The sequence below is a fragment of the Urocampus carinirostris genome, chromosome 2 (assembly GCF_059441175.1).
Source record: "Urocampus carinirostris isolate Australia breed hairy pipefish chromosome 2, RoL_Ucar_1.0, whole genome shotgun sequence".
NCBI classification, from domain to species: domain Eukaryota; kingdom Metazoa; phylum Chordata; class Actinopteri; order Syngnathiformes; family Syngnathidae; genus Urocampus; species Urocampus carinirostris.
This window is the reverse complement of record NC_142350.1, coordinates 5,723,729-5,740,366: the sequence shown is the minus strand read 5'-3', so window position 1 is coordinate 5,740,366 and position 16,638 is coordinate 5,723,729. Positions and strand designations below refer to the sequence as shown.

General features: G+C 40.2%; 1 protein-coding gene across 1 annotated transcript in view; it reads left to right on the top strand.

The window, feature by feature from the left end:
• The first annotated feature begins 276 nt into the window (after nt 1-276).
• pleca (plectin a) overlaps nt 277-16,638 on the top strand; it is a 109,841-nt gene continuing 93,479 nt past the window's right edge. Inside the window, exons 1-8 of the mRNA XM_088328538.1 lie at nt 277-640; nt 1,736-1,773; nt 7,935-8,504; nt 8,727-8,889; nt 8,944-9,107; nt 9,231-9,302; nt 9,387-9,491; nt 16,238-16,451. Coding sequence (XP_088184664.1) covers nt 478-640; nt 1,736-1,773; nt 7,935-8,504; nt 8,727-8,889; nt 8,944-9,107; nt 9,231-9,302; nt 9,387-9,491; nt 16,238-16,451 — 1,489 coding nt within the window. The 5' untranslated portion in view covers nt 277-477. The remainder of the gene's footprint in view (nt 641-1,735; nt 1,774-7,934; nt 8,505-8,726; nt 8,890-8,943; nt 9,108-9,230; nt 9,303-9,386; nt 9,492-16,237; nt 16,452-16,638) is intronic.

Here is a 16,638-nt window from a genome sequence, read left to right as displayed (position 1 = left end):
TGTCGTTTCAAAATTGGAGGCTAGAGTGCAGCAAATACTGCTACGGTTGCCAGTATTGAAACCTTAAAAGGTACAGTGTGGAGCCTTATGATAAAAATCAAAAAGTCAATATAGGTATGCTTTTAATTGTTTCTACTAAGAGGAAGTGGTTTTGAAGAATAGCCACTCCTTTCAAGGCGTCTCTAGTGCCTTTTTAATGTCCTGTTAAACCAGTTGCCAACCTTTATGGCCAGTACTAAACTAGTTTGCTAAATGCTGTCATTGTGTCTGTGTGTGCATTCAAATGGCCACAAGTACATTTTGATGACTTGTCCTTTCTGGTGAGGATTCCCTGTGATTTGTCGGGGAGGAGTGGCTGTCACCGTACACGCCTGCTCTTTCTCGTCTTGTTTCCCCGCATCTGGAATCCATCGGCGTGAACTTCAGTCCTACCTCACTCCTACTTCCTGATTCCTCTTCAGAGTGACTTGCACTACCATGGAGACGCTGATGGCTTGGGTGGAGACTGACCCGGTTCTGGTCCGGATCCTTTGGATACTGGTGTTGGTTCTAACCACGTTGCTGGTGTGGTTCTTATCCTTCTGCTGCTACACGTGGAACCACGGCTCCCCCTCGGATTCCATGGAGCGCTACCTAGAAGGTGGGTGGAGCTTACTTCCCGATTCCTCCTTCCAAACAGGGCCACGGGATTGGTTGTCCCGGTTTCCACTCTGACTCATTTACTGGTGTTTTTTCCGCCTCTGAACAGGCTCTGCATCCACTTTGTGGTTGGAAATGTGCTTAGAAGCAAACTCTTCTGGTCTCAATTACAATGAGGTTTCAAGCATATTTTTACAACTGAATCAAGCTTTTCATACTAGAAGTGCGGCAGTAAATGATCAGATTTCACTTAATCCGACCCATTATTTTAATTACAGAGGACGAACCAATATTTTTCTTTTGACCATTTCATTCTTTTAAGTAACAGTGTGTAACAAATGGCCACTAGAGGTTGCCCTACCTTAGAATGGGGCTGAGGCAAGAGCAATTGAAGAAGATGCACTTTATAAGCCAACTTCCATATTTTCTTCCATATTTTCTCACCAGGGCAGCACGGCGGCGCAGTGGTTAGCGCCTGTGCGGAGTTTGTATGTTCTCCCCGTGCTTGCGTGGGTTTCCTCCGGGCACTCCGGTTTCCTCCCACGTTCCAAAAACATGCATTTCAGGTGAATTGGCCGGTCCAAATTGTCCCTAGGTGTAAATGAGCGAATGTCTGTCCCTGTGTGCCCTGCGATTGGCTGGCAACCAGTTCAGGGTGTCCCCTGCCCACTGCCTGGAGATGGCTGGGATGGGCTCCAGCAATCACTGGCAGCTAAGTGGTGAACATGAGTGGCTAAAGAAGGAAACAGTTAAGTGTAATATACCTATATCACAGAACTCTGCGAAAGTCTGCTGTGTGCATTAGGTAGCCGCTAAGTGCTAAAAGCACCACTGCGATAAGTTATCTTCTCAAAGTCCCCATTGGAGATTCCCTAGTTGCAAGATCACCACTAAATATGCAATTTCTTCAAAACTGTGAAATATAATGATCCCTCGTATCCCTCTTATTTAAATCAAATAAATATTTTATATGAATGAAGTATTTGTCGACCACTTGGGGTGCCATTTAATACACAATGGGGATGAAATAAAATCTCATACGTACTTTCAATTGTTAAGTTGACTACATGTGATATATTGTTTTTCCCCCACACAGTAATGGTGAAGACGCCAGGATCCAAAGGTCGCTCTCAGGTCAGACGATTGCAACAAAGAACGGTGATGTAATTCATCCTTTTGGACTTTAGGGGGTCCCTGCTCACGGACCGTTACGACAGTCGACAAGCAAAAAAAAAACTTTTTGGCAATTAAAATTTTGCAATCCAATATGTGTGTTTCTAATAGTTTGGTGTACAGACCATGACTATTAAATGTCATAAGGGTGTTCTTATGTGTGTCTGTCACACATGCATGCATTTGTGTAGTCCTTTGTTGACGTACACATGTGAACAAAGAGGCGGAGACGTAACTGCGTGAGATTCTTGCTCAAAGATGTTGTGGCAATTTCGGAGGGAATGTCAAGGACGGATTTTATTAACAAGTTTGTTGAAAAGATTCTGAAGTTTAAAAAGGAGGAGGTACATGCTGTCATAAAAATGACTTCTGGCAAAGGCTTTGATGTGAGTTTTGAAACGGCAGCTCTTTATCAAGAGTTTTGGAATCGCTTTGAGGGAGTGAGGTCCCAGTTTTCAGGATTTACAGTGGAGAAGCTGACTGATAATGCTAACAAGATTGTCGTTGTTAGAATGTTTAGTGAAATAATCAGTGCTGATGACGTCTGTTATTGGTTGAGTAGATACTGCTCAGTAAAAGGCCAGGCTATGAAGGTGAGGTGTGAGAAAGGCTATTGGACTGGTGCCTGGAGGGTACCAGTCCAACTACGGCAAGATCCTCAGGGCTTTCAGGGACTGAAGCAAATCCCGTCGACTATATTCCTGGGGGAAAACCGTGGCTTTATCCACTATCAAGGGCAACCGAAACTCTGTCGCAAATGTGGTGAGCATGGGCATCTGGCTGAGGTATGTGATCGAATTTTTTGTGGAAAGTGCAGAACAATTGTACATTCCTTTGAGGAATGTAACAATAGCAGAAAATGCAATCTCTGTGGAGAAACGAATCACCTCTTTAGAAACTGCCCGAATTCGTTTGCTAACAAATTGAAAGCTAGGAAGGCAGTTAACAAAGACAACAAAGACAATGAAATGATGTCAGACAACATAGATAATGAAATGAATAAATGTCACAAAGACAATGAAGTGAATAAAGATAACAAAGACAATTAAATTAATAAAGTCATGGAAATACAAAATGGAAATGAACAAGAAATTAATGAAGTTATAGAAATACCCAATGAAGATGAACAGGAAATGAATAAAGTTATGGAAATACCCAATGAAATTGATCAAGAAATGCACAAAGAAATTGGACAAGACAAACAAATTGAAAAAACAAATGTACCTACCAAAACCCCTGGAGCAGAGACCAGAGAATCAAAATTGAAACAGGAAGAACCTGGAAATTCTAATTTGATTTCTCATAAAATACCTGAATTTGGACATGACAAACGAATAGAAAAAGCAACGGCCACTCCGAAAACACATATTAATCAGGAAGGGCCTGGAAGAGAGTTCAAATTAGCAAATTTGTTTGCTACGCCATTGCCGGGATTTGGAGAAGACAAACAAATCGAAAAGGCGAATGACTCTTCAAAAACCCATACGGGCACTGGAAAGAGGAGTAAAAGTAAGACAAAATTGGGAGTGGTGAAAAAACCAGAAACAAAGATAAGAGATTTAGAAGAAAGCCGATTGCCGGTGAATAATCCCACAAGGGAACTGTATGAAGTTGAGACGGAGGAAGTCGGGGAGGGAAAAAATCTGACCCTGTGTGGGCAAGGAAGTAAGAGACCCCTTGATAGGTCCTCTGGCTCACCCCCTAACCCAGAAAAAAGGGGAAGACCTGGAACCACAGACAGAGAGTCAGAGGGTCCCAGAGTTTTCCCCGGTGAGTCTCAAAATGAGGTACTACTCTTAAGTGATGTGTCTGACACAGGTGACACTCTCGATGATCTCGATGATCACCAAAGAATGGACTCAGATCCCCCGGTTTTGTCTAACTAGTTTAAATACTTTAACAACAATTATGAACATTACATTCTCTACTATCAACGTGAGAAGTGTGAGATCAAAGGTTAAGGCTCACAGTGTTTTATCGTTCTTAAAAACTATCAGAACAGATGTGTTTTTACTACAGGAATGCTGCATCCCCTTTCTAAAAAATTATAAACAGTGGGAAGAGATTTGGCCATATCCGTCATTATGGAGTGGCTCGGATGAAAACCGTAACGATGGGGTAGCCATTTTAATAAACAACCCTCAACTCATCATAAAGGGGAGTACTGTGATGAGAGACGGACGCGCAATCTTAGCAAGACTTTCTTATATAGGGAATGATTTTAACCTCATTAACATATACGGCCATGCCGACAGACAACTCAGGTACGAACTTTTAGAGGACATCCAGTCGCATATGCTAGGCCATCAACCACTAATCGTGGGAGGAGATTTTAATTGCATCCTAAGTAGGAAGGATAGAAAGAGGAACGATGAGGAGTTTAAAGTAGATAAAACATCAACTTTATTACAAGACATGTGCCGGACATTTAAACTGGTGGACTGTTTCAAATCCATACATCCAGGAGAGGAGGGCTTCACCTGGTTCAGTAGTGACAATGCCAGAGCCTCTCGAATAGACTACATATTTACGAGGGGTTTAGCACAGAGTGATGCAAGATTAATTCCAGTTTTTTTTTCGGATCACTTGCTACTGTCCTGCTCTTTCTCATTTCCTTCAGGTATGACTGTTGGGAAGGGTTTGTGGAAGTTAAACTGCTCCCTGCTGGAGGATGAGGCTCTAGCCGCACAATACAGGGAGCTGTACAAAGACTGGCAGACCCTTCAAGACTCGTATGATTCACGAGCACAATGGTGGGAAATGACAAAGAAACGAACACAGACCTTTTTTAAAAATGCAGGGAAAAACAAGAAACTTAAAGAGATGAAACGCATGTCGGGACTACAAAGAAGACTCCAACGCTATTTCATCCTAACAGAAAAGGGGATGGACTTTAATGATGAAATCAAAGAGACCAAACAAGAACTAAACGCTTTGGCGGAAATAAAGAGTAAAGGCATCATAATAAGAAGCAGAGAAAGAGAAATAGAAGAAGGGGAAAAATGTACACGCTACTTTTTAAAAAAAATTATGGGCAAAAATGAGGGGATTTTTAAACTTCAAAACGAAAACGGGCAAATAACAAAGGAAAGTAGTGAAATAACCAGATTGGTCGAAGACTACTACAAAAAAATATTTGAAAAGAAAGAAACATATGAGAATGAAATGGGGCATGTATTAGATCATATTTCAAGATCAGTGCGTCAAGACCCCTTTTTAACATCGGACTTTACCCAAGACCAACTGAATGATTGCATAAAGACTATGAAAAAAGGCAAATCACCCGGGGAGGACGGACTCAACCTCGAATTTTACCGGACTTTTTGGGATATTTTAGCACCAGATCTGTTAACTGTTTTTAACGAATTTTCCAGTCAAGACCATATGCCAGACAGTTTCAGAATAGGGATAGTTACTCTATTGCACAAAAAAGGAGACAAAATTGACTTAAAAAACTGGCGACCCATAACGCTTTTAAACGTGGACTGTAAAATTTTCAGCAAGCTTCTAGCAACACGAATGTCTGTTGTCTTGGGAGACTTGGTTGATCCAGACCAAACCTGTGCCATTGTGGGAAGGAAGATCAGCGACAGTCTCATGCTGATCCGTGACACCATTTGTTATGCAAGAGACAGAAACATGCGGCTAGCGGTCCTAAACCTAGACTTTGAAAAAGCCTTTGATCGAGTCTCGCACCAATACCTCTTCAGGGTATTGCAAAAATGTGGTTTTCCCCAAAAATACATCAAGTGGGTAGGACTGCTATACCGAGACATCTACAGCAAATTCATGATTAACGGGAATTTATCGGAAGCAATCGAGATCAACTGCGGTGTACGTCAAGGTTGCCCTATGTCTCCCCTTCTCTATGTTCTTTGCATTGAACCTTTGGCACAAATGTTAAGAAAAGATAGATTTGTCGAAGGCATCAATATCCCAGGAAGTGGGGGACAAATTACCAAGTGTGTTTTGTACATGGATGATTTTAATATTTTGTGTACTGACCGCGCATCTGTTTAAAGAGCCCTTGACTTGACTGACCTGTTTGGGAGGGCATCTGGGTCAAGGCTAAATAGAGAAAAATCACAAGTGAAGTTTTATGGAATGTGGAAAGAGACAGAAAAGGCAGGACTCCCGCTGACGGTGTTAAAGACAGACCAGAAAATCCTAGGGATAAAATTCAATGCGGATGGAGGAGGCGAGACCAACTGGGATGACGTGACAAGGAAAGTTAAGCAAAAACTTGTTTTTTGGTCACTAAGAAAACTGACAATAGAGGGGAAGGTCCTAATCATCAAAGCGATCATCCTCCCAATGCTTTTGTCAATCAGTTTAATTTTTATGCCTAAAAGAAACGTGCTGTTACAACTGGACCGAGCCATCTTTCGCTTTGTCTGGGGCTCAAAGTGGGAAAGGATAAAAAGAGATACAATGAAAAAGAAAAAGGAAAAAGGGGGGAAAGGAGTGCCTGACCTCCAGCTTTTCCTGGGAAGCAAATATGTCTCTCTCCACTTCCAAAACGCTGTGGGCCCACCCAACAACCCGAAAAGTCAAGCAATGACCCGGTTTTGAATGGGCTCATATTTGCGGAAGCTAAAGCTTGTACCAAACAATCGTTTGATTCCAGTTTCGTTTAACTTGCCACCAACACATCTCTTTATTCAGGATTTTTTGAAGAAGTTTGATTTGGAAACACAAGAATGTCACACTTTACAAAACCACAGGGCCCTTATTGCTATTGTGCAAGAGCGAGCTACAGTAAGCCCTGTGCGGGGGCTTGCGTTTGGCGAATCCACAACGGTTTGGAGCAACGTCAATCATCCTGCCCTCCCAAACAGACTACGAGACTTGTCATGGATGGTGGCTCATGAAGTTCTCCCAGTCAGAGCTGTAATGCACCACCGAGGAATGTCAGCGACTTCGACGTGCCCTCGACCTGGCTGTGGCGCCCAGGAGTCGGTGAGGCACCTTTTTTGTGAGTGCAGCGCTGCCCAGGTCTTGTGGACAATGGCCGAACAACTAGGAAAGTTCCCGGACTTGCCAGCAGGAGAGGTCCCTGATGCACAGTACGTGCTTTACGGGGTGAGTCGGTCGAGGAGGCCTCCGAACGACTTTGCCAGGGACTGGCTCACTCTCGCCGCCATCAAGGACGCCATCTGGACCTCCAGAAACCTGCTGGTATGGAGGTGCAGGCAGATCCCCCCCGTGGCTGTACTCCAAATGGCTGCAGATACCATACAATCTGCGAGCGGCGGGCCTAGGACGCAGCCATAAAGAGGACTCGTCTGCACCCACCCGGAGGGGGGAGCCGGAGCTACACTGTGGGAGTCCCGGCAGCAACGGCCTGGGTTGTGGAACCCAGAAGGGAAAGGACCCACGCAGAAGGGAAAGGACCCACACAGAGGACTGGAAGAATGCTGCTTGGGAGGGTGGGATGGCAGAGCTATGCCCTTGCACAATAGTATTGCCTTTTACACGCTTGTTAACTACTGTTAAAAGAAAATAACTCTGAAATTGTTTAATTGATGTTGAACATGTCAGGAAAAAATGTTAAAACGTCATATCGTCACGTCATATTGTCAAATATAAAAAAATTGTGAATATGCTTGATGGCTGTGTTTTGCTGCTGTTGGTGTCGGTGGATTTGTTCAGACCGAGGACAATCGACTTTGGCCTGGACGGATCTATTGACACTAACAAAGATGTTATATAATGAAATTGTGAATATGTTTGATTTTCGAGAAGGTTTGTTCAAACCTCACTTTGTGTTTGCTGTTTAAAACGTAATATTGGAATATAATATTGTGAATGTGCTTAATTGCTGTTGAGATTGTCATGATTGTTTTCTGTTTTTAGTGTCAATAAATTTGTTCAAACCAAACCAAAAAAAGATAAAAACAAATGTCGGCACCCAATTAAAACTGACATTCTATTTCAATGAGTCCAATGAATTAGAGGCTTGCAGGCAAAATCACCACTATAAACTGAATTTTGTACATTACAAAATGTATGATACATCCTCTGTTGTTTTACCTCACTTCTATTATTTAAAATATAAAATAGTTTCATTTTTGATTAGCAAAAACGTAAGGCAAACTGCTAATCTTTTTCTGAATTTTCAGAAGAGGAAAAAGCCTAAAGAGAAGCAAAGTGACCCCCAAGCGAAGACTAAAGCAGTTACAAAGGAGGAGTCAAAGACTAAGACAAATCAACCAATGGATGAGGTCAAGAAGTCAAAGGAGATCAAAGTGAAGGTCGATTTTGGGAAGGCAGTGAAGGAAGTAAAGGAAAAAATGATAAAAGCCGCCCAGGAGAACAAAGTAATGACCGATAAGATGGTCAAGAAAGCTAAAGATGTCCAAGAGGTAAAGGAGAAGGTCAGCAAGTCCGTCCAGCTCGGGAAGAAGGTCGCAGAGAAGGAAAGCCAGACATCTCTCCAGATGGAGGTGAAAAAAGTAAAGGCAGTCAAGAATTCTCTTCAGGCAATGAAGGATGCTCTAAAGAAGGAAAGCAAACAGCTTGTTGATGAGGAAGAGGTCAGGATGTCCATCAAGCATGGGAAAAAGGTTGAAGAGAAGGAAAATAGGACGCTTCTCCAGTTGGAGGGGAAAAAACTGAAGACAGACAATAACTCTGTCCATGAAGTTTGGAATGTTTTAAAGAAGGAAAGCAAAAAGCTTGTCCAAAAGGAGGTAAACAAGGGAAAGGCAGCTAAGAATTCTGTCCAAGAAGCGAAGGATGCTATCACAAAAGAAAACAAAAACCTTGCCCAGGTAGAAGTCAAAAAGTCCCTTCAGAATATGACAGAATTGATAGAGGAGGAGGGCAAGAAAGTCACCCAGAAGGAATTGACGCATAACTTGAAGTCAAATAAGATCCAGGCTGCAAAGAAGCAGGAGTTAATCAAGTTGGAGAAGTACATTCTGAAGGCCAAAGAGACTGTCCAGGAGGATTTAAAGAAGGCAAAACCAGTCATTAAGATGAAAGCAAAGGAAACGGTGGAGAATGTGAAGTCTGTCCAGGATAAAGTGAAAATGGCAACGAAGGAGGAAGCCAAGGTGATCCAGAAGGTCTTGAGTAAGGCAAACCCAGTCAAGAAGCTGAAGGAAGCCCAGGAGGCCAAAGAGACAGAGACCGTCCAGGAGAACATGAAGAAAGCAAAACCTGTCAAGAAGCTGAAAATAACCCAACAGGTGAAGGAAACAATGGAAAATATGAAGTCAGGCTTGGAAGAAGTCAAGAAGGCCAAGCCAGTCAAGAAGACAATAGAACATATGGCCAAGTTAGTCCTGGAGGTGGATGAGTCCACCAAGATGCAGAAGGTTGTCCAGCAAGCAATAGTGACTGTCCAAGAGGACTTTGAGAAGGTAAAGCCAGACATTAAGTTTGTCCAGGACAAAGTTAAGAAGGCATCAAAGGAGGAAGCCAAGGTGGTCCAGGAGGTAAAGAAGGCCAAGCCAATTAAATTTGAGCTGAAGGCCATTCAGGAAGCACCACTGATAGAATTTGAGGCATCTTCACTGAAAGCTTCTCGATCTGCGAGAAAAAGGATGCGGCAGAGAAGGCGAGCACAGATGGAAATAATCCAGGAAGCGCCACTAAAGGTCTCTGAGGCACCTTTGATAGAAGCTTCTCCATCCGCAAGAAAAAGGAGGCGTCGGAGAAGGCAAGAACTGACGGTGAGCTGTCATTTTGTCTGTTGACGTTCCATTTTAATGTCCTGTAAGTGCCAAACTGCCACTGTCGGATCTCATTAAACTGTAAACGAGTCTTGTTCTGCCACAAAGCTGGCACGAGATGCCAGGATAGCACGCGGGTGCCATGGTAACAAAATTGAAGGCACACACTGGGCCATTCACACGCTGCTGGCTCATTACATAATTGGAATTAACGTTTATTACTATGTCGTTAACTCTCATTTTAGAGATCTGCCTTTTTATGGGTCTCCAGGAAATTATAATGCACTTGAAACTGATTTGTTGTATCAAAGATTTGGATCATTTCACAACACCAATTTATTTTTAAAATCTAAACATAAGTATACAGTCGTAATAATGGAGAAAAAGGGAAACAGGAGTAGGAAGAAGTACTGTATGTGTGTGTACATATTTATAAATGTTTTCGGATATACCTTTTTTGGTGTTTTTGTTGTTGGTTTTTTTGTAATCCCTAAGAAATGAAATACCATTTTGCTTGTGTCCCATTTTTCGGGGAAGATCCATACATGAAAAAAAATATTTTTGATATAATTTAACACAAGGGATTTACATTTTATTTCAGCAAGCAAATTTAATTTGGTATTTTGATATTTTACAATGGGGATTTTTTTTTAACCATCAAATGCCATTATTTATATTGTTAATCCATATTTCCTTGAAACTATTTTGATAGTTTTGGATGGAGATTTCATTTTTAACATAGATTAGATTAATTTTGATTATTTATTGTTTATTTTTGATTATGATGAGTAACAAGAGTATGAGTATGGATGTTAAGAGAGGACTGTATGTGAGTGTGATTGTGCCGACTGTGTTGTATGGTGCAGAGACTTGGAGCCTTAACGCAGATTTGAGAAGGAAATTAAATGTTTTGGACATGAAGTGTTTGAGGAGTATGTTAGGAGTGACAAGATTGGATAGCTTGAGAAATGAAATTGTGAGAGACAGAACTGGAATAGTAGGTGAACTGAGCATGCGTGTGGATAAGAGAGTACTCGGTTGATTTGGACACATGGAGCGAATGTTCAAGAGGATCTTCAGAGCAGAAGTAAATGGAAAGAGACCAAGAGGAAGGCAGCGATTGACGTGGATGGTGTTAGAGGAAAGAGGTCTAAATATAATGGAAGCTAGAGCTCTTGTTGGTGGTAGAAAGGAGTGGAGAGGTGTTGTAATAGGGTATTGGGATGTTTAGACGCGTTCCAAGGGATGGGCGGGGCACCTGTATGATGTGGCAGGGGTAAACCAGTGAAAGCTGTCGGGCCCTGCTGTTGAACAGAAGAGTGTGTTGTGTCAACCTGACGTGAGTGACATGGTCGCCTTCTTGTGTTCTGTTTCATCTTAAAAGACGAAAGCATGACCAACTTCGGTTTCGAGGTGCTTAACTTGTTTGGGTGTTTAGGCATTTGGGTTCGCCATGGTCAATTTTCTTTGGTGTGTTTTTTGCTTTATTTTTTCCTGGTGGAGAGTAAATTTTTAACTAACACCACTTTAGTTTGTTTCTTTTTATTACATTTTGGAACCAAATTTTCTCCAGTTGGTCTATAAATATCCGGAACACTAAAAGTGTCAGAGGTGAGCTCCATCATTTTATTTTGAAAACGTATTGATTTCCTGCCGGTGGCGTCCCAATATTTTTGTCCAACACCCTTTTTTAAATGATAGGTTTATGACTTTTCTACGCATGCACTTAAATAACATCGCCATAAGTTTTGCGACGAGTTCAGAAGAGGCAAAATAAAAAAATAAATCAAATCCTGCACTGCGCATGCGCATACGCGCCTCCCTATCTTCGGTTCTGATGCTGCTGCAGAGGACCGGATCAAGTCCTGCATGCGACGCTTAATAACGCACTGTTTGCGTGGGCCTCCCCTCCCCACCGAGACCCCACCCACCCGCGAAGAACCGTCGGACATGTCCAGTGTGAGTATATTATGCGGCGGCTTCGATTCCGAATAGGCAGGTGCACTACGGGCCTCGTTAAAAGCCAATTAAAATGAGCGCGTGAAGAGGGCCGCGGAAATAGTGAAGACAAAATCCACGTAATTATTATATGTGTATGACGTCATTAGTCTCAAGGGGGCTATTTTGGTGGGCGTAAATGTCGAATGAGTTTTCCCTGCAAGTTCTGACGTGATGACGTATGTGGTACACTTGCAAGCCGATTTATTAGGTACACCATGCATTGAGATTACCCATAAAACATGCAATCAGTTCAATATACCGAATTAAAAGTATTTTTATACATTACTACGGTGCTACATTATTAAGTAAGAACACCGGAATGTTTGTGTAAAATTCGCCCAAAATCCCATTCCGAGACATACCCGAAGTTAATGAATTCCTCTTCTTGAACCATTTGAAAAATCTGGATGGTTTGGGTCTTTTTTGAAAGGTGAGAATCTGTCCCAATAATCACTGCAATTCCACTTATGTATTGTAATCTCAGTTTTTATTTTTTATTTTTTCCAATCAAATGCCTACAGATGAGTGTAGCATGGACATCTTAGCTGGAAAACAGATGAGACAAGAGCTTGAAGCCTTACCTGGTACCCTGTCAAATTGAATCACAATCTGAAAAGCTTAATGTTGTATTTTTCACATTTAGGCGTTTCCAAAAGTATCCGTTTGGAGACGACCAGTTTACAACACTAAAACTTTTGCATTTTTTTTGTCATTGTGAAATAGTTGTAAATATTTGACTCTTTCTAGAAGTCAATCGATGATTGTGCACCCTTGCGCATAATAAAGGTGCGGAAAAATGAATCACAAATTGCATTGGGCACGATCATTTTCGGCTGTGATTTGATGCACCCCCGGAAAATGGCATCAAATTATGTCAGGAATTTATTTGGCTAACCAATGTGTCAGTCATCATTCCGTTAGGTTACTACTGGCTAAAGATATTTGGAACTACAGAAGGCGATCAAACAGACCCTTATAGGCTAATGTGGGCTATTGGTTGAGAGTGGTTTCAATAGAAAGGTCAGAAGCTGACTACTATATTGGGAATTATTTTATCAGTCTGTCTATTTTAAAAGGGGGATTTTGGACCGGAACAAACAGATTACTACAAGGAACGTCAAACGAAGCAGACATGCTTTTAGACGTTTTTGTTTTTTTGTTTTTTTATCTTCAGCATTATCATGTGTTTTGGAGTCAATAATTTACACGGTTGGATTCTATGGATTGTCCTTGATGCAACAAAGCCATTTTTGCGTACATTCATCCAATTTGATGACGTCCGGGAGACGTAAATGGTGAGTTACGCCGTTTTTGGGTATCTTTTTTCAGACTGATCGTGATGTTCCAATCATGAGTACATTTTGAAATGGTCATCATGTTTTGAATCCCAATAGTTTTATATATATATATATATATATATATTTATACACACATTGTTTTATATTTACAATTTATAGATTTTATTACCCCCGCAACCCTAATAAGGATAAGCGGTACAGCTAATGAGATGAGATGAGATGAGATTTTATTATACTTATATATCATTTAATTTCATATTATTCATACAAATAAATTTGACATTACGTGCTTTTTGAGGGCTTTTTATTCAAAAATTTGGAATAAATTAGTAGAAACACATTTTAAAGCAATTAAGTACAGCGCTGACAGTATGAATATTTTTTATTTTATTTATACATTTATTTAAATAAATGTGACTTGACTTCTCTGTGTATTTTCTAAAATAACAAATTCTTGCCCCATTGACAGTATTTTTTCCTTTATGCAATTTTCTAAAGTAAAGTAGACATATTTTAAGGATATTTTTTTTCTTTTGTGCATTTATATTCATTTTTATATCAAATATTATTTTGTTTTATATTATTTATACAAATAAGTGTGACTTGATTTCTTTAATTGTTTTGTCCATTAGATTTGCTTATTTTAAGGGTTTTACTTCTTTTTTATACATGTATTTTAATCCAAAGAAACATTTTCTAAAATGAAGGAAACATCTGCTTTTGATAAAACAATTTTGCTTATTTAGTGGATTTAAAAAAATAATTTTAAAAACAAGATAATGACATAAAATGAGCAAAATAATCATTTAAAGGGGTCTGGAGTATTTTTTTGTAGTGTTGATATATTTTTTTGACCGTTTTAAAATCATGTTTTACAAAAATGGCATTTCTTAGCTAATGGATAGTCTTAATTCTAGATTTATTGAATTGTAGTTCAATACAATTAATGATCTTGAACCACTATGAAATAAATGCACTCAAACAACCTAGAACCAACCTGGAATTATTTATACCAGATTCACGTTTCTATTTAGTTTTGATCCCTCAATTATTATTGATATTTCTGTTATGTTATTATATTTATTATTCATATTTTACATTGATATAATGTATTGATTATTACTCCAGATTATTTTGGTTTTAATCGCTAAACCATAGCAATGCCATCAGGGGGCTATTTCTTTCTTTTTTTCTTTTTTTACCGGTTGGATTTCATCCAATCAGAACGTGCCTTCAATGGTGCAGCCAGCGCCCATCGGAGAGGCTGGGTGACTCAGCAGCACCAAGAACAGCACAAGGAAGCAATCTGACAAGCTTCTTGGTTTCTGATAAAAAAATAAAAAAAAAAATAAAAAAATAAATAAATATATATATATATATATATATATATATATATATATATATATATATATATATATATATATATATATATATATATATATATATATATATATATATATATATATATATAATAATAGGGCAGTAGACCTCTGAGATACAGCACCTGCAAGGTGAAATTGTTGTATAGCGGAAGAGGTAGGGGGTGGGGAGGTTAGGAACCATCAATAACATTAGAAATAATATAAAAGGGAAAATTAAAATTCTTTCAGTGTGATGAGACTTGTGCTAGTCAACTGGAGTAGAGGGTGGATGCATAGAGGGGCGGCGGCGGGGGAATTGTGGCCCGTTCAAATGAAACTGATTTTAAAATTTTGATTTACTTGCTCTAGGAAGTGTCCCGTTTGTCCATTGGCAGCGCTTCCTGAGGCCTCTTTTTGGTATTTCTTGATAATCATGGAAACAATACAAGATGTTATCATGTTTTTGCTCCTCACTTAAGCATCACCACAAGTCTCTGGACCCATGGATAAACATATCCAAGATTGTTACATGAGATTCTTTATTTAAAAAAACAGAAACAAAACAAAAACAAAACAAAAACTCCAAAGCCTTGAACGAGATCATTCCTGCTAAATCCCTTCTCGCGTCGACTTTGGCATTAGCGCTAGCAAAATAAAGCGCATTTTGTGTTTATACCCACATTATGTGTCATTTTTTCTATTTGTAAAGCAACAAAACATTGAGAGATATTAGTATTGTGGGACCTAGTTCAGCGTATATCCGGTCGGAATTTTCATGATGACTTTAACCGATAGCAGACCAATGTTTTAGAAGACATCGACCTATAGCAGAAAGGGCACTTAGCGATGTAACTTCTGCTTGTAAATTGGTTACAGCTGTAATTCTTAGCGAGGTAGCAATTCGTGTGCCTTCTTATCATTTCTTAATAATCACAAGCTCCGTTTTTATGGTTATGTTTTTGCTTCTCCCTTTAGCATCGCTGCAAGTCTTGGTACCCATAGCGAATAAATACTGTACTGAAATTACGGTATTGTAGTTTTGATCGTCGTTCGTTTTTGGCAATATTGCTTACTGAGGGTAGTGATGTGAAGGGCCTTCTTCATTATCTCAAGCTTAGTTTTCATTCTTATAAGCTTGTGCTTTTCACTTTAGCATCACTGCAAATCTAGCGAATAAACACTGTACAAAAAATACACTATTGTAGTTCCGATGGTTGATTGTTTATGGCCATTGCAAGAGCATTATCTCAAGCTTTGTTTCCAAGGTTGTCATATTTTTGCTTCTCCCTTTAGCGTCTCTGCAAGTTTTACGTCACATAGCGAAAAAAATACGATATGAAAAATAAAGCGTTGTAGTTCCAGTGGGTAATTGTTTTATGGTCATATTCCTTAGCGAACGATGCTGGGGTGCCTCGTTTGTTATCTTAACCTCTGTTTCCATGCTTATCATCTTCTTGATTCTTTTTGATTATCCTTTAGCATCTCTGCAAATTGTGGAATACATAGCAATAAATACAGTACAAATAATACACTATTGTTGTCATATTGGTTGATTTTTTTTTTGGCCATCGTCTTTAATGAGGGTAATGATGCGGGTTTCTTCTTAATTGTCATAAGCTTCGTTCCCATGGTTAACATCATCTTGATTCTCCCTTTAGCTTCACTGCAAGTATCGGGACCCATAGCTAAAGTACAAAAAATACAGTATTGTAGTTCCGATAGTCGATTGTTAATGGCTTTAGCGAGGATAATAATGCGGGGGCATTCTTCATTATCTCAAGTTACGTTTCCATGGTTATTATCTTTTTGCTTCTCTTTTTAGCATCACTGCAAGTCTTGGGACCCATAGCTAAACATCTTGGCATTTTCATGTTGATGCAAACCGATAACAGGGCTAAAGGTCAGATGAGGTCGACCAATAGCAGACAAGCATCTTAGTTTTTTTTTTTAAACTGTGTTGGGCACTCAAAGTAATTTGTTTTTGATGTTTAAAACATTCTATTTCACACCATGAAGTGAAAATGCTATATGGTGGGGTTACTGTTTTCCCCCATGGATATATAAGAGCTTTCAATTATTTTTCCAGGCATCAGATGAGGTACAGGACCAGCCTAAAAGGTCCCCTATGGTCCGGGCAGCTTCGGAGGAGAGCACGGCTGACACTTTCCCCTTGGGGGGCTCCCCGTCACCGGGGGACACGTTGCCTTGGAACCTGCCCAAGCACCACCGCATAAAACGCTCCAAATCAACCTCCGGGGAGGTCCTGGACCCGGCCGAGAGGGCCGTCATCCGGATCGCAGGTACCGGATGCTTTATTAAGTAAAGATATGACACAGTAGAGCAGGGGTGTCAACCCAATTGACTTGAGGGCCCCAGGCACAAGGGTCTGGGTGAGGTTGGGCCAAATCAAGTTTTCTACAAGAAAAGGTCTGATACATACATACCACCATTCTCTAATATCCATTCCATCCATTATCTGCACCGCTT